The sequence below is a fragment of the Schistocerca piceifrons genome, chromosome 1, assembly GCF_021461385.2.
Source record: "Schistocerca piceifrons isolate TAMUIC-IGC-003096 chromosome 1, iqSchPice1.1, whole genome shotgun sequence".
NCBI classification, from domain to species: domain Eukaryota; kingdom Metazoa; phylum Arthropoda; class Insecta; order Orthoptera; family Acrididae; genus Schistocerca; species Schistocerca piceifrons.
Window position 1 is genome coordinate 511,726,355 of NC_060138.1, and position 27,185 is coordinate 511,753,539.

The 27,185-nt window shown below is 41.7% G+C and overlaps 1 protein-coding gene across 1 annotated transcript in view; it reads right to left on the bottom strand.

Moving 5' to 3' along the window:
* LOC124783406 (ankyrin repeat domain-containing protein 29-like) overlaps nucleotides 1–27,185 on the bottom strand; it is a 610,650-nt gene that overhangs the window by 110,509 nt on the left and 472,956 nt on the right. The window contains exon 3 of the mRNA XM_047254018.1: nucleotides 25,905–26,003. Within this exon, the coding sequence (XP_047109974.1) occupies nucleotides 25,905–26,003 (99 nt within the window). The remainder of the gene's footprint in view (nucleotides 1–25,904; nucleotides 26,004–27,185) is intronic.

A 27,185-nucleotide genomic window follows, 5' to 3' on the forward strand; every position in this document is an offset into this window, starting at 1 on the left:
AAATAATATTTTCAAATTATTATGCCTAATTAGGCTGGCGATCGTTTATTATTTCATTTACCTTAAATCTGTTACTGTAATTTCTTACTAAGATTCAAGTCCTTTTAATTTCTACCAACAGCCATAGTTACGAAATTCACGTTCGATTCCCTCTGTGTGATAGATAACACACGGTCAAAACTTTCCTCTCGGAGGGTAATACCTTCCGCGCGTTTAAGGCATATTTAGGCAAACTGTACAAGGAAGCCAAGTATAACACTACCGCTGCAAATTTGTAAGCTACGTTATTTGGAAATAGTGCAGCGCACGCACGGGTAACGCCAGTAACAGTGTTATAAGTTGGCTTCACCAAATCAGTCAGGAGCCGAAAGGGGCCGAGGAGGGCCTCAGAAGCCAAGCGGCAGGCGTATTCGTGCCGACATGTGCCATTCAATGCAGCCGGTTGCGCCCAGTGCGCTCGATAGTTGCCGGCAGGGCCTCCTCCACATCAGGGATGAGACCTCCCGGCAAACATACGGAATGCACACTGGATGGTTCAAATGGCTCTGAGCACTATGGGACTTAACATCAGTGGTCATCAGTCCCCTAGAACTCAGAACTACTTAAACCTAACTAACCTAAGGACATCACACACATCCATGCCCGAGGCAGGATTCGAACCTGCGACCGTAGCAGTCGCGCGGTTCCGGACTGAGCGCCTAGAACCGCTAGACCACCGCGGCCGGCCTGCACACTGGAATTCTTTCTCGTCTTGACTGCTATCTCCCTGAGGGGCTCCATCATCCGCCTAACATTGGAGCTTCCAATGACTAGCATACCTAGCCCCTGTGCTTGTCCGGACTTGGCCGTTGTGGCCGAGAGGTTCTAGGCGCTTCAGTCGGAAACCGCGCTACAGCTACGGTCGCAGGTTCATATCCTGCCTCTGGCATGGATGTGTGTGATGTCCTTAGGTTAGTTAGGTTTAAGTAGTTCTAAGTCTAGAGGACTGATGGGCTCAGATGTTAAGTCCCATAATGCTTACAAGGGGAAGGCCTCAGACACGGCCAACTGATTCGGCTCAAATTTGGCAGGTCGTTTGTGTACAACCTAAAACGAAGGACTCTAGGATATTTTGGGTCAACAACCCCGCAGTTTTGAGGAAATCACCCCTAAAGGTTATGACGAGCAATCGACTCAAAATTGGAGGGATCGATAGATAATTGTAAATAGTGCGTTTTTCAATATCAGATATGGGGTCCGCAAACGCAAACTTTTCCAGAAATCGAGGAAAGAAACTTTTACAACTGCCGATTCTGTACCCACAAGGTAAACGCTTTTCGCCGACTCTTCGGAAGCAGTGTAGCTGTCGAAAGATTGCATTCATTAGATGTTCTTGGTAGTGATTTTATTTGTTTCGAATGTTTATATGACAAATCCCATCCATCTAGTTGTTCGAAGAAAAGTGAGGACACGTAACAGTGACTGGAAGAGCCATTGCAAAGTGATCTGGAGTAACATTTTAATTTTTGACTATCCCAAGAGATTTGAGAAATTTATTTGCCTACCTTATTATTATCATTTCTTATTGATTTACTTATCTTATTAACCCTCCTATCCCTATCAATTAAGATATGGAAAAATACAAACGAAAAGAAGAACATCTGCCAAGTTTCTTCGAGATTAGAGCGCGGGTTCTCCAATTCCCAGCCACTTACCTTGACCGCTCCGCTATTTTTTTTTTTTTTTTTTTTTTTTTTAATCTCATTTTTCTCGCTTTCATTCGTTGCATCTGCTCGGGATGGACGTCGTAAGACATCCGTTTAAGTTCGTTGTTGATCGATTAAGTCAGATTTTTTATTGCAGAGGGCAGCTAACCCTCTGACCAAACACGCTGAGCTACCGTGCCGGAGATACCGGTGCTGTCGACGAGAAGCGTTTACCATGTGGTTACACAACGGCAGTTGTAACAGTTTCTTACCTCGATTTCTGGAAAAGTATGCGTTTGCGGACCCATACCTGATGATGAAAAATGCTCTATTTACAATTATCTATCGATCCCGCCAATTTTGAGTCAACCGCTCATCGTAACCTTTAAGGGGGATTTTCTAAAAAAACGCGGGGGTTTGACCCAAAATATCTTAGATTCCTTCGTTTTAAGTTGTACACAAGCGACCTGCCAAATTTGAACCGAATCGGTTGGCCGTGTCTGAGGCCTTCCCCTTGTTAGAGCTATTTGAACCATTTTGTCCGGACTAGGGAGGAAAATTGTATCGTCCGAGACTGGGAGGGTTATTTTTACACTTCTATATAAAAAAGGAGCTTCACCACCTACACATACTTTACACAAATGAGTACTAACATATTTTATAAAGTATTTTATGTGATAAAACGTGACGAAAAAGCTCAATCAATATCTCGAAAAACCTACTTCTGCAATCACAGTCCGAAAAAACTAAATTCTCCAGGCAGTTCAAATTTCTAGTCCGTGACCACTAACAACCTCAATAAAGTCGACGTCTCGCAGTTTGGAACAACTAGGTTCGAAGGAGACTCTCGTATGGAGAACATAGAAATAGGAACCACTGATGTCGAGAAGCGACTGAAAGATTTGAAAATAAATAAGTCAACAGGACCGGATAGAATCCCAATTCGGTTCTACAGCGAATCTCTCACTCAGCGCAAAGTTCCAAGCGACTGGAAAAAGGCACTGGTGACTCTCGAATATAAGATGGGTGAGAAAACGGACTCGCAATATTAAAAACCAATATTCTCAACATGGGTTGACTACAGAATTCTTGAGCATACTCTAATTTCGAATACAATAAATATACTCGAGACAGAACAGCTTCTCCTCACAAATCAGCACTCATTTATAAAGCATCGATCATGTGAAACTCAGTTTGACGTTCCTCCGAACCATCGATGAAGGGCAAAGGTAGATTTCATATTCCTAGATTTCCGGGACAGTTTGACACGGTGCCCCAATGATTGTTAACGAAGGTCCGAGCATATGAAATTGGATCCCAAATACATGAGTGGCTCGAAGACTTCTTAAGTAATAGAACATAGTACGTTGCACTCGAAGATAAGTGTTCATCAAAGACATCGGTATCGTTAGGAGCGCTCCAGGGAAGTGTAATACAACCTCTCTCAATCTCCGGTACGTTAAAAATGATGTGACTGACATGATGAGCAACAGTCTGCTTCTGTTTGCTGATGACGCTGTGGTGTACGGGAAGGTGTCATCGTTGGGTGACTGTAGGAGAATAGAAGAGGACTTAGAGAGAATTTCTAGTTGGGTGATGGATATGAGTTTCACCTAAATGTAGAGAAATGTAAGGTAATGTAGATGAGTATGAAAAATAATCCTTTAGTGGTATATTACAGCATTACTAGTGTGCTGCCTGACACAGTCATGTCAAATATCTCGGCATAACGTTGCAAAGCGATATGAAATTGAACGAGCAAGGAAAGCTCGTAGCAGGGAAGGCGAATGGTCGACTTCAGTTCAACGCGGGAATTTTAGGACAGTGTGGCTCATTTATAAATGAGAGCGTATACAGAACACAGTGAGACTTACTGCTTGGGTTTCTGTGGTCGCCACCAAGTTGGATTATAGGAACTCATCGAAGAAAATCGGAGGCGGCTGCTAGGTTTGTTACCGGTCGGTTCGATCAAAGCCGAGTGTTTGGAGATGCTTCGTGAACTCAAAAGGGATACCTACAGGGGAGGCAATGTTCTTTTAGCGAAACACTGTTGGAGAAGCGGCATTTGCGATAGATTGCAGAACCTTCTGTCACCAACATACTTTTCGCTTAGTGACCACGAAAACAACAGATATTAGGGTCCGTACGGAGGCGTACAGACAGTCGTTTTTACCTAGCTCCATTTGTGAATGGAACAGTACAGGGAAATGAATAGTTGTGGTATGAGGTACTCTCCGCCATGCACCGTATGGTGGCTTGCGGAGTCTGTATGTACAATTGAGGTTCGCAGCACATACAGGTTTTGAACAGTTGTCACCGCCTCCTTCCAATCGTTTAATTTGTGATGTAGTAGCTTGCAGTCGCGTGTCGCCATACAGGCCCTATTATTCAAAGAAAATTATGACCTACGGGTTTCTAAATGTGCTTTGTACAGATGCACATGGGATACCCAAAACATGGCCACTAACCTTATATAGTGTAGAGTTACATGTGGTATAGCTTGAGTAAATACTGTGAATCACTACACGTAAATTTTCAACTCCTCTGAGGATGGTGCAACGATAATGCATGACTATAATCACTGTATCATAGCACGTAACCATTACGTTTCCTTTCACTTTCATTGAGTGACAACTGCAGTATGATACACTCTTCTTTTACGGTTTGCTGGTGTTCTCGATGCAGTAACGTTTGTTGCAACGTCGAATAGCGTTGAAGCAGAATTATCTTGCTTTCGTGCTGGTAGTCGTGGTTTTGTGTTCATTGCACCTCTCTTTCATGGCTTTCATCTGCTTTACGAGCACAAGGTTAAAAGTGATCACAGCGACGGTTGAACAGGAACAGCCTCAGTGCAGTATCAGCGAACTCTTGTCTCTAGAGGAGATAGTGCGTTCTTTCAGGCAACTGCTTGTTTACGGTTCAGTGCGAAAGCGAGCTGATGAAGGAACTCCGTTCAGTTGATAGTGGTCCATAAAAGCTTAGTCTGCGCAGAAGTTCCCCGTTAGTTGCTAAACAAGAGCCGGCCGCAGTGGTCGAGCGGTTCTAGGCGCTTCAGTCTGGAACCGCGCGACCGCTACGATCGCAGGTTCGAATCCTGCCTCGGGCATGGATGTGTGTGATGTCCTTAGGTTACTTAGGTTTAAGTAGTTCTGATGACCTCATATGTTAAGTCCCGTGGTGTTCAGAGCCATTTGAGCCTGAACAAGGCACTTATCGATGAATCATTCGTTGCGTTTTCTCGGAAACGAACTTTTGAATACTCTCAACCACAACGTCTTTTTATGCTTGAATATCTTGCTCTCTCATAATTAAACTACTTTTAATGTTCTTTCCATACATATAAACAATTGGAAACCAAGTCTAAACAAGCCCGGAACATGTTTGCAATGACAGTGACGTGAGATTGATCCTTGTTAATGAAAATCACAGAATATTATTCGCTACAGAGCCCTTTACGAGCCAGTTTGGCAGTAAGTTTTGCACTGCAGACTATTCTGAAGGATTTTCCAAAACACTTTCAATCTCAGACGCTGTGCTAACAGTTTTGCGCGCGTTCTACACGAATTGTGCTTCGCATCACACTCGACAAGTAACACCTGCTGTTATATCGTGAGCACCAATCTGGTGCATTCAACTGGCCACTAAACACATCTGCTCCTCTCACTTACTGAGACGTAGTGACACAGCGAAGTACTCGGGACAGATCACGGAGGTGATGCACATGCAGAGAGTTGTGAGACAGCATCGATTGGTGCATCGACATCACTGTTCTCAGCATGTTCTGCGATGGGCAGTTCTCCTGTGAAACGACAAGCGACAGTCCGTGCCTGCCTGGCGAATATTTTACGGACCAGTTCTGTTTTTCCCACCTACTAATATCAGCAACAATGCAGCGGAAAATCAGCTGTGTCCTTGTCTAGCAACCATCTCGTTCGTTACATATGAACATTGTAAATGTTCTCGAAAGAACATATACCATTAATGACCGTGCACCTTCTCAAGAATCAATGGTAATTAATTGAAACCCTCAGCTGCCGACAGGTAGTGTTGATGTACCTCAATGGAGACAGCTGAAAACATGTGCCCCGACCGGGACACGGTCATCAATGGTATCTGTTCTTTCGAGAACATTTACTATCTTCTTGTATATAGTTAAAGGCTACACAGCCATTGACCTTCGTCATTGCGAATGCGCGCAGGTTGCCCGAACTCTTACGGGAATCGTCACCTTAGTGTGCGCGAGTAATGAGTGGATGGGCAAATATCTGTTAGGTAAATTACGTATGTAGATTGTGGACAGTTCGGAATGTGGGTCTCACGGGAGGCGTGCAAGGGATAAGTCCCTGCAGTCGCGCTATTCATCTGTGTCCTCTGTAGCTCAGATCGATAGAGCGTCTGCCATGTAAGCAGGAGATCCCGGGTTCGAGTCCCGGTCGGAGCACACATTTTCAGCTGTCCCCATCGAGGTATATCAACAACACCTGACGGCAGCTGATGGTTTCAATTAATCATCATCTCGGTCTTTGCCTAAAGTCACAAAGGAATTACAGACATTGGCTGCGAGTGGGCATTGTTTTAAATCAATGGGAAAAGTTGAAAATTTGTCTCCGACTGGGATTCGAAACCGAATCTCCTTCTTACCAGGCAGATGCTCTGACCACTAAGCCATCCGGACACAGTGATCGTCGCAACTGCACGGACTATCCTCGCTTGCCTCCCGTCGGACCCAAATTCTCAACTTGTCCACACACTACCAATGTAGTGTCCCTGCCCATTAGTCTCATTACTCGCGACATTTCCAGTAATAATTCGACTGGTGTTTATCTGCACTGAAGAAATCACTGACCGTCTTCACCTTAATTATATTATTTTGAACTAGCAGCCATTATGAATTAAGATACAAAGCATTCGCTACATCCAAACCCTTCTATCTGACTGCCTCAGAGAACAGCGTGATTCATCACTCCAAATCACCCCAATTCTCTCTGTTAAGTAGGAACATAAAAAAACAGCAGCCGGCCTGAGTGGCCGTGCGGTTCTAGGCGCTACAGTCTGGAGCCGAGCGACCGCTACGGTCGCAGGTTCGAAATCCTGCCTCGGGCATGGATATGTGTGATGACCTTAGATTAGTTAGGTTTAATTAGTTCTAAGTTCTAGGCGACTGATGACCTCAGAAGTTACGTCGCATAGTGCTCAGAGTCAGCCAAAAAACAGGAGAGACATACCGCATATAGAGTAAATATTTTGTGATTATAGACGCCTAGAGGAAACAAATCTCACAAAGTAATAATTCATACAAGAAACTTTGACTCTTAAGCAAAAACATAAAAAATGAACGTTAACACCAGAAATATTAAAGCACACCAAACTTAAAACTATTGAGATACTTGTCCCTGGCGATTTTTGCAACGTAGATTTATGCGTGGATGAACTCTTCAGACTCTCTTTCATCTCGCCGTCCGTATCAAGGAGGCGAGACCTGAGGTCACGTTTTACACTGAAGCGCCAAAGAAACTGGTATAGGCATGCGTATTCGAAAACAGAGATATGTAAACAGGAAGAATACGGCGCTGCGATGGATAACGCCTATATAAGACAACACGCGTCTGGCGTACTTGTTAGATCGGCTACTGCAGCTACAATTGCAGATTATCAAGATTTAAGTGAGTTTGAACGTATAGTCGGCGCACGAGCGAAGGGACACAGCATCTCCAAGATAGCGACGATGTGGATATTATCCCGTACCACCATTTCACGAGTCTACCGTGAATATCAGGAAACGGTAAAACATCAAATCTCCGACACAGCTACGGCCGGAAAAAGATCCTGCAAGAACGGAACCAATGAGGATTGTAGAGATTCATTCAGTGTGACAGAAGCGCAACCCTTCCGCAAACTGCTGCGGATTTCGGTGCCGGGCCTTCAAATGTGAGCGTGCGAACCATTCAACGAAACATCATTGATATGGGCTTTCGGAACCGAAGGCCCACTAATGAACTTTTGATGACTGCACGGCACAAAGCTTTACACCCCGCCTGGGCCATCAACAACGACAATGGACTGTTGATGACTGGAAACACGTTGTCTGGTAGGACGAGTCTCGTTTCAAATTGTATCGAAAGGATGAACGTATACAGGTATGGAGAGAACCTCATGAATCCATGGACCCTGCATGTCAGCAGGGGACTGTTCAAGCTGGTGGAGGGTCTGTAGTGGTGTGGGCGTGTGCTGTTGGAGTGATATGGGATCTCTGATACGTCTAGTTACGACTCTGATAGGTGACACGTACGTAAGCATTCTGTCTCTCATCCGTTCATGTCTATTGTTCATTACGACGTATCTCACACGTCCAGAATTGCTACAGAGTGGCTCCAGGAACGCTCTTCTGAGTTTAAACACTTCCGCTGGCCACCAAACTTCCCACACATGAACATTATTGAGCATATCTGGGATGCCTTGCAACGTGCTGTTCAGAAGAGATCTCCACCCCCTCGTACTCTTACGGATTTATGGTGTCAGTTCCCTCCAGCACTACTTCAGACGTTAGTCGAGTCAAAGCCACGTCGTGTTGAGGCATTTCTGCGTGCTCGCGGGGGCTCTACACGATGTTAGGCAGGTGTACTAGTTGTTCTGGCTCTTCAGTGTATATTCGTCAATGAAGGGAATCCAGACTAGCACAAGTATGGCGTTCAAAAGGACTGTAAAAGAGTCTCAAATGGCTCTGAGCACTATGGGACTTAACTTCTAAGGTCATCAGTCCCGTAGAACTTAGAACTACTTAAACCTAACTAACCTAAGGACATCACACACATCCATGCCCGAGGCAGGATTCGAACCTGCGACCGTAGTGGTCGCGTGGTTCTAGACTCTAGCGCCTAGCACCGCTCGGCCACCACGGCCGGCGGACTGTAAAAGAGATACTGCTTTATTCGCGATAAGGGGATATCACTTTTGATTGCGATCCAAAAACATTGGGAACATTTTCGATAAATTTCAATCTCAGGACTGTATTCGATGGTATTTCGATAAGTTGCTCTTTTTCAGAACTTTAATTTTGCTTTGTATACGTTTTCCTCGTCAGGTGCAATGAACCACTTCCAGCCAGTAGTCGAGAGCGACGAGAGTGTTTGGCTATCTCTTCTTGCAACTCACATAGTTGCCCATCTGATTTTTTTGCTTCTGCATTCACTCACTTCATGAGATAGCCGTAGCTGGAAAACAGATAGTTCTCTCCTATGGTTGAGATCCAAAGGGCGGTTTTTTCCCCCTAAAATGAGCTGATTTTATCGTTTGATGATATGATTGTTTCATGCCATCCCTGAAAACTTATATTCAAAGCATTAAGTTTGTAGAAAATATCGGAAAGGTATGCAAGCTCGGCACATTAGTTTCAAAAAAACGCAAGTAGTTCATATTTCAGTTCTAGAACTCTGGGTAACTATTCTTCCTTTGGAAAGCCAACAGGTTTTGCTGTCGAATAACAATACTTATGATCTGCATCCATTTCTTTAAAGAATGTACATAACGAGTTCGTATCTAGTTTACCATTGAAGCAACCGTTTGAGTGACGTCACCCAACTATTTCCGTCGCAAGTCTTCACCGTTAAAGCCTCTCTGTGTAAAAAGGAATGAGTAGTTACTCTGACGGATTCTTTATTGCGCACTTAAGTTAGAAATACCTTTATATTTACTGTCACTGCGGCAGCCCCATCAGTACATATAGCAACGCAATCCGTGTACTTGAGTCCGTCAGTTATCCTGAAAGAAACTCTCAGCAACAGCAGCAAATATATCGGCTCCAACGCTTCTTGTCTCCAGATCTCGACAAGATATGTATCATTCTCGGCCATAATGGCTATACCATCCACTGCCCCCCTCCTCCCCCCAAATGCCACACCAGCCGCTACAGTACCAAGCAATGGACAAACAGTTCTACATTAATCTAGTTTAAGAAAGTTTATTTTTAAGTAAAATTTCTCTGTATGAATGTATGTACAAACGCCTGAAGATGAACAGAACATGTTCGAAACGCGTTGTATTATGTTAGATTAAACATAAAATAAAAAATTGACTTTAGATTACTTTGAGGATCTGCTGACATGCCCATAATGCGCCCATAAATTGTAAAATTTGACAGAGGGACTACTGAGATCTGTTACGTACCACAGACTGATTCGACAACATTGTGCCCACACATCAGACATTTCGGTGTATGATTGCCCTCCCCGCCTTCCACATAAATTCGAAATTTATATATTCTTTGTCACAGAGACACTTGTATTGGACCTTGCTTGATCCTGGTTTTATGTTTTCTGTTTAATACATGATGAAGACGACACTATTTTTGTTTTCTTTCGAATATTAGTATATTCATCTCCACCCTCAGATGCAGAAGAGCTATCGACGTTTTAAGATTTTCTTTTTCCCCGATTACAAATCCGACCACGATGAAAAGACCGCACTATCATCTAGCAAACGCACGAAACTACTGAAACTAGAATAAAACTATACCGAGCAAACTAGAATAAAATTGTACAAAGCAGTGAAACAAAAGACATGTGGCGACTAATTACCAAAAAATAAAACGACTGAGACGCTGATGTCGGCCATGGTATGCATACACTGAAGTGAAAGAGGAATAATCCAGAAATTCATTCTGAGTGTCCACTGACTATTTTTACTGACGCAGTTGGCAAAAATTCAATGATAACGGCGAACGCATCGTCAAAGGATCAAAGGATGTTGCCCGCCGCAAAAAAATGGGACATTTTTTGTGACGATTGTCCACGGAATGGGGGATCGTTCGTTGTAGAGTTAAATGCAAATAACAATTATTATGATACAATATATGTTTAAATGCGTAAAATCATGTATAATGATGGGCGATTTCTCGCAGTTTGGACTACTCCAACACGCGATTTGGCAACAAATTTTTTATGTTCCAGACATTTTATCTGCGGATGATTAAAAGACATTAAAAATCTGGCTACACATCTGACATGCGTTTGTGAGACACCGGTGTCGGTTTGAGAAACACTGGGCTACAGAAATGTGTGGCTTATGAGCAGCTGCTCGCCCATTGCACTGCATTATTTTTACGCACACTGACTGAGCCAGTTGGATTGCTGGTAGCACTGTGGAGCTGAGGAATGATTCCTTCCGCTGATTTCATGCCATTTTATGGCTACTTTCCGCAGTACTCGACGGGCCCTGTCCGTCAGCACACGGAAGCCTACCTGGTCTTGTTCTAGTAGGTTGTTCTTAATAGTAGATGTTCCTGCGCGTTTCCACCTCACAACAGTCCATCTGGGAAGCTTTAGAAGTGTTGAAATGTCCCTGATTTCCCGCGCCCGGGTTCCCGGGTTCGATTTCCGGCGGGGGTCAGGGATTTTCGCTGCCTCGTGATGACTGGGTGTTGTGTGATGTCCTTAGGTTAGTTAGGTTTAAGTAGTTCTGAGTTCTAGGGGACTGATGACCATAGACGTTAAGTCCCATAGTGCTCAGAGCCATTTGAACCATTTGTCCCTGATTGATTTGTTTCTCGGATGATATCCAATTAAACTAGTCCACCTTCGAAGTCACTGGGCTCTCCAGGCCGACCCATTCTCTGGTACTCTATTGACAACACAATACACCCTGACTCATTTTAGGTGGGTCCGCCTATCGTTGACATCTAGAGTCAATTCGCATTACATGGGGATGTCCGGATGTCTTTGGCCAGACAGCTATGTTCATTTCGTGCTGATTATCCTCAAAACGGGACCCTTTTAAGTCTACACGCGTCTGGTCCCATTCCTTCCACCTTCAAAACTTTAAGGCTTGTCATTTTCCGTGAGGCTACACAGTAGTTCCACAGTTTTCACGTTCCGGCAGAGAACACGAACACGTCTGCAGTGAACTTGAGAGGTGGCATGAGCCCCCTCTCATATTTCTATCTTAGTCTGAGTAATTCGATCTTCCTCTCTAATTGCATGCGATGAAAAGTTGCTATTCCTTCACACGCGGACTTCCCTGCAGCGTCTCTCGTCACCCGGGTGGTCCGGGCACTGCTGATCTTGGCGGGCACTGCTGATCTTGAAAGGGCAAAGCCGACGGGTGTGAGGGAGTCGAATGAATGCTTTCCAGACGCGACATTGTCATAAGAGCGGCGGAGACACGGCCGCAGGGGCCTGAAGGAGCGGCTGGGCTAGAGATTCCGTTTCTTCGCAGAAACTTAGCGAAAACACTTTTCTGGCGGGCTACCAGCGAGGCGTGGGAATGACTTGTGTTCCAGGCAGTCTTGGCGCGCAAATTCCCGCGTTTTCTGCAAAATCGTAACTGTGATTGGCTTGCTCAGGGCATAGCTCCATGACGCAGCAAAATCGGAGCAGAAATTGGCGCCAAGACTCTCCATTGGTGGAATGGTAGTGCTTTGGCAATAGAGTGGAATTTTCCGCCGGTTTTCGAGTTGCTGATTGGAACGTTTAACCAAGGCCACTGTCGTGGGGGCGGGAATGTTCTGTGTTCGGCTTGTACAGGTGCTCTTGAGAGGGTCGGCTCTCGCCTTTCGGTCGGAGTAGATTACAAGACTGAGCTCTCGATGCTTTGGCCAGCCTGCCTTCCGTTGGCTGTCTAATATACTTTTATTTAATTGTAACTGTTTGACGAAGTTGCTGAAGTTTCGACTTCAACGTAACTTTCCGAGTACAGTTGGCAATTGAGCGTTCTGCATACAAGCGGCCTATGTTGTCTGTCTTGAGCAGTTTTGGCTAAAGTTGACTGTATCGGAGTTACTGTGTGACTTCTCTCGTTAAAATCACTCACTGTACCATCAGTGATTGTGTGGCGTGCCTTCTTCGTCTCCCTCAGAGGCTCATTTGTGTTGCTAGGAAGTCTTTAGTCTGGAACAACCAGACCAGGATAATTTGTTTCGGGCTATACTCGCGACTTTATCATCACCACGACGGGACGTCGAAGCAACCAGCCATCGCCTCCGGTACGCCAGATCGTGTTCTTGGAGTTAAGAAGACAGCTTGGTAATGTATGTCCGCAGCACCGGCAGATTAGGGATTTTCCTAGGTGATAATCAGAGCTCAGTAGAGCGCGCCTGTTCGTCTTTTCTAACGTGGTTCTGTCTTGGGTGTTCATTGTCTGAGTTCTCACAGCCGTAGCAGCAATTAATGTTGCGTTGGCTGTGTGTTTCTGTTAAGATTTGAGTTGCAAGGAATTGGCTCCACATACCACTTCGTCACAAATGTCACAATTTAGTTTAGGTACAATTTCACCTTCACAGCATTTATTTGAGTATCCAATCTGAGCCAATTTGATGTATTGTAAATGTTTCATGTGTTTTGTTTATTATTTCGATTTCAGTCATAATAAATCATGTTGTTATTTTGGACAGAACTTTCATTCTGTTAATCGATAGAGCAACCCTTTCATTTCTGACTACGTTAATGAAACTTTCCTTTATTTAACTTATCTTTCAAATTAAATTATTTGCAGGTGCTAAACTCTTTTCTACTCCACTTGCAGGGTCGATTACAGTCAGTTCGCGTTTCTTTTTAATCCATGTGCAACAGCAAAAGTCGGAGTTAGAATGGTGGGGGGGGGGGGGGGGGGCTTAGAGCATCATATATATATGAAGATCCTAGACGAATTTAGCATTAAATACACTGATAGCCCCGGCACCTCGCAAACTTATCGACTACTAGCACCGAATCAATCGAATTCGATGGCTCTTACAGCACCAATAAGGACATAGTGCAACGTCGATAACCTACCAGTAGAAATAAGTAACGCGGACAGTCTCGTTTGTTTCTTCTTCGTGTATGCAGTCTCCTTTAAGTCATCGATCTAATCGTCTTTCCCTTTGATAATGGGACACAAATGGAAGTTTCGCCGCAACCCTTCAGTTGTCCACGTGGTAGAGGGAGGAGGGGGGGGGGGGGGGCAGGAGCAGATGGACCTACGAATGTACACGTGTCGACAAAAACTGAACGGACGGAGCTTTACCTTTTCCGGCACGTGCAAGACAGAGCATACCGCTTTGATCACGTATACAATCTAGCAGGCGAGAGCGCGAGCTCACTGCTGCAGTGCCTGCTTAATGCTGCGACAACGTGTTTCCACAGAGGAGTGCTTGCGAAAGAGCCGACCGAACTGACCTCCCCCTTTCTTGTATCTTTCCACCCTCTGGGAAGTGCCTTTGTCGTCGATGATGGGCTTTATTCCGTATAGGCAGTTAACATTTTAACAGCAGCGAACGAGTCCCCTGCAGCAGCTCCAGAGTGTACAGGTTTTCTCGTAGCTCCGCCTCTCGCCCCTTCTCAGAAAGAGGGCCGACGTTTCTTTCCAATAGACTGCTGGCATTCTAATGAACGCTGTGTGTGCAGTTTGTCCAGTAGTAGTAGTAGAGTAGTAGTAGTAGTAGTAGTAGTAGTATCAGCTTTATTCATCAGTAGACCAATTTTTACAAGGATATAGAACATGTCAAAATATTTACAAGTTTAGACCAATTTAAAATAAGCTAATTCGTATCCAACATACATTCACAGACTTCTATTTAGAGACATTCATTAGATTTACCTCCTGGTGTACAATACCTATTTTACAAATAACTTACTGAATAATTTAGTGCCACACTGTTCACTCATATCTCACTATCAAGTCACTGCACACACTATACACACTGTTTCACTTCACTCACCACCACACACACACACACACACACACACTCACACTCACACACACACTGGTGATCTCTGGGCCATTTTCTGTACCGCAACCTCCCATTTACTATCCTGAAAAGCAGAATCAGTATCCCTCTATAATGAGAGAGATATTGAGCGGCCGCGGCCGGGGTGGCCGAGCGGTTCTAGGCGTTACAGTCTGGAACCGCGCGACCGCTACGGTCGCAGGTTCGAATCCTGCCTCGGGCATGGATGTGTGTGATGTCCATAGGTTAGTTAGGTTTAAGTAGTTCTAAGTTCTAGGGGACTGATGACCACAGATGTTAAGTCCAATAGTGCTCAGAGCCATTTGAACCATCTTCCAGAAAAGGAAAAAAGAAGGAAAAAACATAGTGTGAAGGTGTTATGTGGATGTTTTATAATCACTATTATTTATTTGTATAACTTTTACCAAACCCTACTCTGTTTTACCTAAGTAATCTTTCAATGTATAAAATGTATGTAGTTTTCAGCTGCCTTTTTAAATAAGTGTATTTTTGCAATTTCTTTCATTTCTTTTGGTAATTTATTGTACAGTTTTATTCCTTGGTAGAAAATGCTGTTTTGAGTTTTTTATGTTTATTTTTTCTCGGTAAATGTAAGTTGAGTCTAGCTCTTGTTCCGTGGTCATGGACAGAGCTGTCTGTGCAGTAATCACCAATGTTATTTTTGATGTGTACAACCGACTGGTAAATGTATTCACATGGAGTAGTTAAAATCCCCAGTGTTTTGAACACGTCTTTCCAATGAGCTCGACTACTGGCTCTTTTCTGGAGTTTAAAAATTGTGTTTATATTTTGTGCATTTGTTTTCCAAAAAAGAATGCCATAGCTAAGAATTGAGTGTACATATGAATAGTATGTAACTAAAAGACACTGCATGTTACACACTGATGATAGGATTCTAAGGGCATAACATGTTGATGACATTCTGCTTGCAAGTACCTTTGTGTGTTCACACCACTTCAACTGAGCATCAATATTCATTCCTAGGAATTTTGCATTTCTTACGCAGTCTATACAGGTACCATCTACATTTAATTTGTCATTTTTCCTCTTCAAACTGAAATTCATGGCATTAGTTTTCTTTATGTTCAATGTCACTTTATTGCTTATTGACCAATCGTGAGCTTCCTTGAGAGGTTCATTTGCTTTCTCTGCAAGAAATTCTCTTGTTCCCTCAGTGACTATATTATTGCTATCATCAGCGAAGAAAATTTTTCACCATGAGAAACACTGCTGGGAAAGTCACTGATGTATATAAGGAATAGTATTGGTCATAATATGCTACCTTGCGGAAGCCCTTTATCACCTATTTTGGTTCTGATAAGTGTTTTACTAAATGGTTAGATCTATTTGAAATATGTGTTACCTTTACTCTTTGTACCCTCTCTGCTAAGTATGATCGAAACCAGTTATTAGCTACCTCTCTTATTCCTAATGCTTCTAATTTATTTAATAGAATCTGGTGGTCGACTGTATCAAAGGCCTTAGAAAGGTCCAAAAATATGCCCGTGACACACTCATCTTTGTCAAGAGCATCAAGAACAACTTTTGTTAATTCTACTATGGCTGACTCCGTATTTTTGCCACTTCGGAAACCAAACTGTTATTCGCTTAAAAGATTGTATTTATTCCGGCAATTCATTAATCTTTCATGATTTCTTCTATTATTTTGAGGAATGGTGGCAGCATGTAAATGGGCTGGTAATTTTCTATGTCTTCTGCATTACCTTTCTGAATCAAAAGTACAAATCTTGCCAGTTTTAACTGCTCTGGAAATGTCCCTGATGTGAAGGAGTCATTTATTGTATTTGTTAAGGGACCTTGTAAAATCTCTATGCATTGTTTCAGTACAGGCACTGGTACTTCATCAAAGCCTACTGACCATTTATTTTTTAGTTTTTGAACAGTTTTATTGACTTCATTCTCTGTAGTTGGAAGTAGCGTCATTGTATTTAGTGCAACATTATTTATAGGTGTTATATTTGTTTTGACCAATTTTTGCTGTAACTTCTCTGCTCTGCAATATTGAAAAATGCTCGTTTACATAGTTTGCTAAGTGTTGTGGAATATTTATTACCTTATCCCCCTCCCTTAGCAGTACGTATTTCTGCGTTTGTTTGCCTATCTCCGTTTCCTTTTTTATAACATCCCAGACTGATTTGCTTTTATTCTCTGCATTATATATGATTTTGTCATTAAATGACTTTTTTGCAGCAATCAGCACCTTCCTATAGATCTTTTTGTATTTACGACAGAAATTTAAGAATTCTGTATCATTGCGACTCTTTTTCATGGAACTGAGTGTATAGGTGTTTGGGAGCACTTCTTAATACCTGCTGTTATCCATCTGTTTTGTGAGATGTCGATACAGACATCCATACTTTTGGAAAAACCTTTTCATAGTTCACTTTAAATGATGTGGAGAATTTAGAGAATTTCACATTCACATTGGTTTCCTTATACACTTCATTCCAGCTTTGTTTTGCTAGTTATTTTGAAAAATCTTTTATTGTGGTTTCTGATCAATGTCGTTTGTAGGCTTGCAGCTTAGGGAATGATTAGATGCCTGATTTTACTGTTGTTATTTGACAGAGATGGTTTGATAGTCATAGATCTTTTACAGCTACATCACATTTTTCCCTGTCCATATTTATGGCCACATGGTCAATTACTGATGCAGTCATTGTAGTAACCCTTGTTGCACTATTGACCATTATGGATATGCCAAAACTTCGAAGGACATTTATGAGGATGCTGCTCGATTCATTTATGATATTAGCGTTGATGCTAACGACCCCACACAGAATTATGTTAATTTATTGAAAAAAGTGTCCACGCTACCAATGGGAGATCCATACACACACAAAATGACTAATTTCTTGGTGATATCAAGCCATATTAATTCAATAGCTGATATTTCAAAGTGTTTGTCTTCACTTACAACTGGCAGGAGATAATTGCGTAGCCGTAATGCACAGAGTGTTTCTTATTAACATTTAACCCCCCCCCCCCCCCCACACACACACACATACATACACACCGAGGTGACGCTTAAAAACATGATTTTACTTAACACATGGGGCCGCAAGTTCCGGAAAATATCCCAGAAGTGGATGACAATGCTGAACACCTGACGTCACCAGATGACGTACCTCACCGCATATGTAGCGATTGGGCACAACGATTCTACCCTCGCCAGTAAAAGACAGTGCTACAAGTCGGTCCGGTTTACAAACGTCTTTTGTGAATGTGACGTTTGTAAACGTAGAGGTTAAATAATTATTGTCCTCGTTGTTGCCAAGCAAAAGCTGTTCTGGTTTTGTATTTCTTTCTTTTTGTCCCTTCTTTTTTTGTTTACACACTTTATTAAGTAAACAACACGCAGGTCATTTACTGCTAACGATGCAATTCAGAAAATTATACTTAGTCACTGGTAACGCAACACAATAGGATTTTTGTTGTACTGTACCTTGCAATTAACCAGCGGAGACCGCGATACGGTTAAATGCAAAAATAAATCCTACCTCAATCTACACACGTAACTGTCTACTGCAAAGCAAAATAATACTGCCAGCCAGACGCAAGACTTCGACGCACAGAAGTCGCGCACGTAGGCCCAGAGCCATACCGACGTCAATAATTGCTTCATTCGGCAAGTTAGGATGATCAGGTACGCAGACCGATAGGCTCCACCGCTGCACGTACGGCGAGGTACGTCATCTGGTGACGTCACATTTTCAACATTTGTCGTTCACTTTTGGGGGATTTAGCGACATTTGAGGCCCCATGTGTCTTGCATTAAATTACCTGTCTCAGCGTCATCTACGTCGCTTCGGCGGTTTTTAAGCGTTAATAACGAAGACCCTGCAGTGCTGAAATGCAGAAAGCCATCAATAAAAAGTGTTGATACAAATGCATTAAACAGATTTGTTGGAAAGGAGCTTCCGTTCCCTTTATGTGAGCAAAGCCACAAGTATTACGATGAGCGACCTTATATGCTTTGCACTCATACAGTTACTCCCTACACAAAAACAACTACCTAAGAAGGAAATTTAGTGATGTATATGTATTAAAGCCACGCTTATTTCCTAACTTGACAATTATACTACATTCTTGCCCAGTAAAGGGATACATAAAATCTTATCTATCTGCAACGTTTTCGATGATTGGGACCCCACAAAGGAGTCAAAGACCGATTGAAGAAGCATTCTGATGGGTTCTTAGAGAAGCATAGCTCTACCTAATCCACACTTGCACCTTCTAACGTGTTGTCATATCCCTCCTATATTGCTGTACGATCTTATTTGACCGCACGTGCTTACACAGTTTATTCGACCTATGCTCTATGTAATTTGATGAATAATTCAGAATGCTTTGTCTTCCCTCTACCAGAGTGGACATATGAAAGCAAGCGGAAATTACAGCGTTATTTTTTCCGAGGGCATACGACTCTATTGTATGGTTCAACGACGATGGCATCCTCTTTGGTAAAATATTCCGGAACTAAAATAGTCCCCCCTTCAGATCTTCAGGAGGGACTACTAAGGAGAATGTCGTCACCAGGAAAAGCAAAATTGGCAATCTACGGAATGCAACCTGGAATGTTAGAACCCTTTATTGGAAAAGAATGTTAGGGAATTTAAAAAAGGATCTAGATAGGTTGAATTTAGATATAGTGGGAATTACTGAAGTCCAGTGACAGGAGGAATAGGCCTTCTGGTCAGCTGAGTACAGGGTGGTAAATACAAAATCAGATAGGGATAATGCAGGAGTAGGTCTAATAACGAATAAGAAAGTAGGAATGTGGGTCAGCTTCTAAAAACAGCATATTGAATGCACTATTGTAGTTAAGATAAACATAAAGACAACACCTATCACAGAAGCACAAGTTTATATGCCAACAAACTCGGCAGATGATTGAGAGACTGAAAAATGTATTATCAGATAAAAGAAATTATTCAGATAGTTACGGGAGAGGAAAATTCAGTTGTGACGGGGAACTGGAATTCGATAGTAGGAAAAGGAAGAGAAGGAAAAATTGTGGATGAATATGGACCAGTGTGAAGAAATTAAAAAGAAAGCGGCCTGATAGAATTTTACACAAAGTATAAATTAATCATCGCTAATATGTGGCTTAAGAATCGTGAAAGAAGACTGCATCCGTCGAAGAGACCTGGTGACATCGGAAAATTTTATATTGATTAAATAATGGTAAGGCAAATTTTGGATTCAAATTTCAAACTGTAGGAGCAGATATGGGTCTGACCTTTATTTGTTTTTTGTGAACTGAAGATTAAAACTGAACAAATAGGCATAATGTAGGAAAAAGACAGGTCATGGATAAGTTGAAATAATCAGAGGGTGTTGAATTATCAGAGGGAGTATTAGGTAATTGAACAGGGGAAAGCAATACAGAAGAGGGCGAATGGGCAGCTTTGAGAGCTACAGGCAGCAAAGGATCATGTAGATATAAGGACACGGCATAGTAGGAATCGTTGGATGTCACACCAGATATGGACTTTAGTTGATCAAAGGAGAAAAAATAAAAATGCATCAAATGCATCAGGTGAAAGAGACTACAAACGTCCAAAAAATGAAACAGACAGGAAGTGCTAAATGGCTAAGCAGGAACGGACAGAGGCTAATGTAAGGATACAAAAATGGTTCAAATGGCTCTGAGCACTATGGGACTTAACATCTATGGTCATCAGTCCCCTAGAATGTAGAACTACTTAAACCTAACTAACCTAAGGACATCACACACATCCATGCCCGAGGCAGGATTCGAACCTGCGACTGTAGCGGTCACGCGGTTCCAGACTGAAGTGCCTAGAAACGAATGTAAGGATACACAAGCATATGTAACTAGGAGAAAGATAGATACCGACAATAGGAAAATTAAAGAGACGTTTGGAGAAAAAAAAAATCAGCTGTATGAATATCAAGAGCTCGGACGCAAAGCCAGTACTACGCAAAGATGAAGGGGGCTATACGAGGGAAACGAACTTGAAAGCATTATTCTAGAAATAAAAGAGTACACAGATGAAGACGAAATTGGAGATGTGATACTGCGAGGATTTTACAGAGCACTGAAAGACCTAAGTCGAAACAAGGCCCCTTGATTGGACGATATTCCCACAGAACTACTGACATCCTTGGAGGGCCAACTCTGAGAAACTATTCCACCTACTGTGCAATATGTGTGAGACAACTGCAATACCCTCCGACTTCCAGAAGAATGTAAGAATGCCAAGTCCAAGGAAAGCAGGACCTGACAGGTTTGAATATTACCGAACTGTCGGCTTGATAAGTCTTGGTTGCAACATGTTAACACGAATAATTTAAAGAATAATGGAAAAACTGGTAGAAATCGACCTAGGGAGAGATCAGTTTGGATTCTGGAGAAATGTAGGAACATGCGAGGCAATACTGACCCTACTACTTATCTTAGAGGATGGGCTAAGGGAAGGCAAACCTACCTTTACAACGTTTGTAGATTTGGGTAAACTTTTGACAATGCTGACTGGAATACACTCTTTGAAGCTGTGAGGGTAACGGGGGTAAAACACAGGAAGCGCAAAAGAATCTACAATTTGTACAGAAAGCAGACGGCAGTTTTAAGAGTCGAGGAGCATAAACGTGAAGTAATGGTTGAGAAGGGAGTGAGACGGGGTTGTAGCCTATCCCCGATATTGTTCAATGTGTGCGTTGAGCAATCAGTAAAGGGAACCAAAGAAAATTTTGGAGAAAGAATTAAAGATAAGATAGAAGTAAAAAACTGAGGTTCGCTAATGACGTTGTAATTCTGTCAGACACAGCAAACTTCTTGGAAGGAAGATATAAGATGAACGTCAACAAAGGCGAAACAAGGGTAAGGGGATGGAGCAAGGGTAACGGGATGTAGTCGAATTAATCTGGCGAGGCTCGGAGAATCAGATTAGAAAACGAGACAGTAAAAGTAGTCGAGGAGGTCTGCTATTTGGGCAGCAAGATGGCTGAAGTACAGAGAATATAGTTTAAAATGTGGATTGGTAATGGCAAGAAAAGTATTTCTGAAAAAGCAAAATTTGTTAACATCGAATGTACATCTAAGTGCCTGTATGCCTTTTCTGAAGCTATTTGTCTAGATTGTAGCATTGTATGGAAGCGAAAAATGGACGATAAACAGTTCACATAAAATGTGGTTCCACAGAAGAATTCTCAAGATTAGATGGCTAGATCATGTAACAAACGAGGAGGTACTGAGCAGAATTGGGGAGATAAGAAATCTGTGGCACAACGTAGCTAAAAAGAGGGGTAGACTGATAGGACACATTCTGAGACATCATGGAATCTAATATTAGAGAGAAGTTTGTGAGGGGCGAGGAGCAGGGGAGGGAGCGTAAAAATGATAGACGGAGACCAAGATATGAACACAGTTAAGCACGTTCAAAAGTAGTTATTTGGAGATGATGGGGCTTGCACTGGGTTGAGTAGCATGGAGAATTGCATCAAACCAGTCTTCGGAGTGAAGACCACAGCGACAACATGTGGTGTCATCTCCCTCTTATCTCTAGTACTTACATTAAAACTTACCAGCTTCTACTATAAATTATGATTACTTCCCACCTATACTGCCTTTTCTAAGTGGACCTATAAATCACTGTAATAGGACATGAGTGTACGCAATGAAGTATAACTGCTATTTTATGGGTAGTAATTAAATAAATAATAATAATAATAATAATAATAATAATTATTATTATTATTATTATTATTATTATTATTATTATTATTATTATTATTATTATTATTTTACAGAGCAATACGTCTCGATACAGAATTAGTCACTACTAACTTAGAGGAGTGTGCAAGCTCCCTCTGAAGTGCTATTCCCACATTCTGAAGATCATGTTAACAAATGATAAGAAACCGTGTAGCATACGTTATTTTTCCAAAGGAAGTGTTAAGATCATGATGTAGTCATAGACATCATACTAAGAGTTTATCTCTATAGATATTAACTGCCTCATTATGGAATGATGATGTGTGACGTCTGTGTTAAACAAAAAACAGCTACAGACCTTGGACGTATATAATTAACAGCCTTTTCTGGTAAGTCTATTATCACTGTGTATCTCTTACACAATGCAAAATATGCAGAATATACAAAAGTCTACTCATCTTCTACGTACTTCATATCCAAAGTATCATGTAAACTAAAGTGAATTGCTGCATGCCACAGTAGTACCACATTTCATTACCTGAACACGTAAAAGATGTAACAAACCTATTAAAGAGAGAATTCCTACACTGTACTGTCCATTGTATCTACACTGTCACTCGCTACACTAGTGGTATCAATAGGTGAACGATACATTAATTTATTAATATAGAACAATTAAATTACGACAGTAGCGCTACATACGTCGTTTTTATACTCAAAATCTGTAGTAGGGAATGATTAAGTATGTTTGACAAATTGGTCCTTTTCCGTAAAACCTGTTTATAGGTGCCAATCCTAATTTGTTAATATCTGTATTTGTGGCGAACAGTGTTCCGAAATGCGAAAAATAGGTTTCTCCTGCTTTAATATAGCACTTCCACATAACATTCATGGAATCTTTGTTAAGAATCACATGTAGTTTATAGGTAAATAATTAATACAATAGGCAGATAGTTATATATCATAACTTGTAGATTGGTAGTACCAAGTTTTTTAGCCAGGGAAGATGTAAAAATTTGCAGTAGACATCTGTCACGGCACTTTGTAAAATTGATAAAATGGTTACCGATAACTTTCTTATTTCATGGGCTTGTGATCTGGCACAATTATAAATTTGTTACATATCTTTACAGTTGGAGCATGTCCACGTTGACATTCTTACAGTTATGTATGGAGTAACATTACCGTTTCCTTAGTAGTCCCCTAGTCGTACGCAGAAGTGCTGCTTCAATGTTAGGTAGTCACACATATTCATTTCGTTAAAAATCCCAGCAGAAGCTTGCATTATATCTACATCCATAAGATAGTAGTTGTCTACACGAAGCTGTTGCAATAGCCCAGGAAGCTGGTGAATTAGAACATCCATACTAACATCGGCCAATTCCACTTTATATGTATAACCATGTGATTTTTATATTTCAACGAAATTTTTTCCAGCGCTTCCTGTCACAATGTTGCTTCCCTGTAAGAGAAATCGTAGTTCCATATTTATGTGCCGGCCGGTGTGGCCGTGCGGTTAAAGGCGCTTCAGTCTGGAACCGCGTGAACGCTACGGTCGCAGGTTCGAATCCTGCCTCGGGCATGGATGTGTGTGATGTCCTTAGGTTAGTTAGGTTTAATTAGTTCTAAGTTCTAGGCGACTGATGACCTCAGAAGTTAAGTCGCTTAGTGCTCAGAGCCATTTGAACCATTTTTCATATTTATGTCTCAGATTTACCTCTATTAAAGTACATGGTGTCATCTATGGTAATTTCATCATGATATCTGGTTTCTGAAATGTCCTCTATTGAAGTACACATACGTTGTGACATCCCACTCTTATATCTAGTGATCACTGCTTCTGCCACAAATTCCGATTATGTGCTCTGCATACTGCTTTTTCAAGTGTGGGCCAGCTCTTTTTGAAAAGTTTTAATTGGATTTGGTTGGTGCTTTATTTTCACACACCAAAGCAGTTGTTAACAGATGATACGGAACAATATTGTACAGGCCTAAATGTCTAACAATAGTACTCTGCAGGGGATAAAATTATGTTTTATAACCTTGTGGAAGACTATCTATGGCGACAAATGGCAGTACTCTACAGACCGTTATCTGACAATTCTATGTTCTGACATTAAATTCATGGTTGTTCAACGCTAATCAGTTTTCTGGAGGATGTGATAAGACCATGATGTAATTATAGCTACCACATTAAGAGTTGACCTACGTGTGGCTGACGTAGGAAAAGAATGACTATATTTTAATGAGGGTACTCTATTTTTCACAAATTAACCATTACGCAGGTCTATCGACAAATGAGTAGCGACTGCCTTTTGAATAACAATTTCTTAGCAATTTTTAGGTACGTTTGTATCTACTGTGTTTGATGTTTCGCAAATTTTAACCAATATCTTATCAAGAAGGCAAAGGAATTCTGTAATCTAAACTGTATATGTACAGAGTGGTCTGCAAATCATTATGACGTACACCGAGGTTAGTTGTGTAATAACTGTAGACAGTGGCCTCAGTGTGAACTGAAATACTGACATCGAAAGTCTAGTAGGAGCTACCTGTATGTGTGATAATGATCTTTTCAGTGTATTACTTTTATCATCTAGTCTTGTACAAAACGTTTACAAGTATAATACATTTTGACTCATGCATGTGTCTTAATTGTAATGTATTCTTATATAGTTTTAGCACTGATTATAGCCACACAGCTCGATTTGCAATAAACAGATTATTAGCAAGTCATTGCAATAAGTTTCTCAATTTTCGTAATTTAGCTAACTTAAAATATCAATTGCAATGCCAAAATGTTGAGTCTGTCTACTAACATGGGAGTTTCGAAGCTTCTACATCGACACCGATACTCCGAAGGCCACCTTACACGGAGTAGCGTAGGGTACTTCGTGTACCAGTCTCACTTGCCACTTTTCCTTTCCTATCGTGAACGGTCCACGCAAAGAACGATTGTTGTAAGCCTCGGGTGGATCCAAACTTCTCAAATTTTATCTTCATGGTCTTCTCACGAGATATACTAAGGAGGAACAAGCGTATTCTGGCTCTCCTAGAAACGTACGCTCTCGGAACTTTTAACATTAAGGCACACCATGATGTAACGTCTGCCACTGGAGCTGGTGGAACATTCGCCCGATGCCTTTGCACTCACTGACTGACCTGTAACGGAACGTGCTGCTCTTCTTTGGATCTCCTCTATTTCCTCTCTCAATCGTATCTGGTATGGATCCCAGACTGATGAACAATATTCAAGTATATGAATGCATGGTGTCTGATCTTCCGGACATGTCCGAATGAACGGACACTACTCAGTCGTATAACTGATACGCCTAGCTGGGCAATGGAAACGCAGATGCCAGCCAAAAACTGGAATAACTGTACGTAATCCGTTGTTTACGTAAAAAATAAGACGCGAACTGTTTTATGATCTACAAATATTGCATATCAGTACGAAACTGTATCATTCCGGATTCCACTCAAGATGCCGTAAGTAAAAGGCGAAACGCGACTGAAACAAATTAAATACATTGTAGCAAGAAAAGGCGATTTATATTTTTTTTATAGAACGAGTATTTCTGTGCTTGCTGCAGATGATGGCCACGCATACAGACTTGTTAACGAACAAAATCATGCTTCACGATGCAGTGGCACCAACAATATGAACAGCATGGATTCACGCACCGAGCCAGTACTCTGTGAACAAATACGTGACTTTTGCGTTACGCAGTACAGAATCGCACGGGAATTTTGACGGTGGCTTCGGTTAGCCTGGGTGAGGTGGTGGCGGCGGACTCACCGTGCGGCGGGCCTTGGGGTCGGCGCCCTGCTGCAGCAGCTCCCGCACGCAGTCCACGAAGCCGCCGGCAGCCGCCAGGATCAGCGGCGTCGTCCCGTCCTGCAACAAGCCGGCACACCGCCGTCAGACACGCGCGTGTTCTGCTTACGACTGTCGCATAATACATACGGGTTATCCGGCCTGCACGCACATTGCGGTGATTTTTGACATACAAAGAAAAAAAAAACAATATAAGTATTCTGGTGTAATTAGAACGAATATTTTTGATTAGAAGACACTATTATGCGAGTGACTTCGGTGTTAGCACTGGAAGACAATGCCATTACCAAAGACACGATCGGACTTCTCCTTGCTTCTTCAAGAACGAAACAATTACTTAAGGGGGGTAGGACGTCAAACGGGCCGACTTGAAGCAGGGGAGGCACCACAGGACATTTTATTTTCTACTGTCTATACCTTTACAAATAAATTCACAAAACTTTGTCAGCGTGACCAGGAAGGATTCAGGATTCACACTCATAGCAGTGGAAGTGCAAAACCATAACAAAATAATTTTTTTTTTAGATATGAAATTTCATCATTTTTTCACTTACTATTGGCTGCATTTGTTGCTATAGGTACATTTTTCTTCACAAGTAAGAGAGATTCATTGATGAATTTTGCACAGCATACAAACCATACTTACAGGTGTATGAAACTCTAGAATTTTCCAAATCTATTAAAAACTGTGGTAAAAATTCAGATAATTAACTACAAAATTTGATTTTTTCTAAATATAAAGTTTAAACCGTAACAGCTCATTCATTTTTTCATTAATTAAATAGATTCTAGAGTTTCAGACACTTGTAAGTACGGTTTGTATGCTGTGCAAAATTCATCAAAGAATCTCTCTTACTTTTGAAGGGAAATGTACCTATAGCAACAAATGCAGCCAATAGTAAGTGAAAAAATGATGAAATTTCACATGTAAAAAAATTATTTTCTTATGTTTTTAAACTTCCGCTGCTACAAGTGTGAATCCTGAATCCTTCCTGGTCGTGCTGACAAAGTTTTATGAATTTACTTGTAAAAATATAGACAGTGGAAATTAAAATGTCCTCTGGTCCCTCTCCTGCTCCAAATCACCTCGTTTGACGTCCTACACCCATTAAACAAGACAAAAAATTTAATAGAACACGTTTATAAATCAGACTGGCAGGTACAAATTTCTTCTAGCCCCATAACAGGTAGTTCAGAAAATTTGTGATTCTGAAATTTTAATAGCTATAAAAGTATACTATG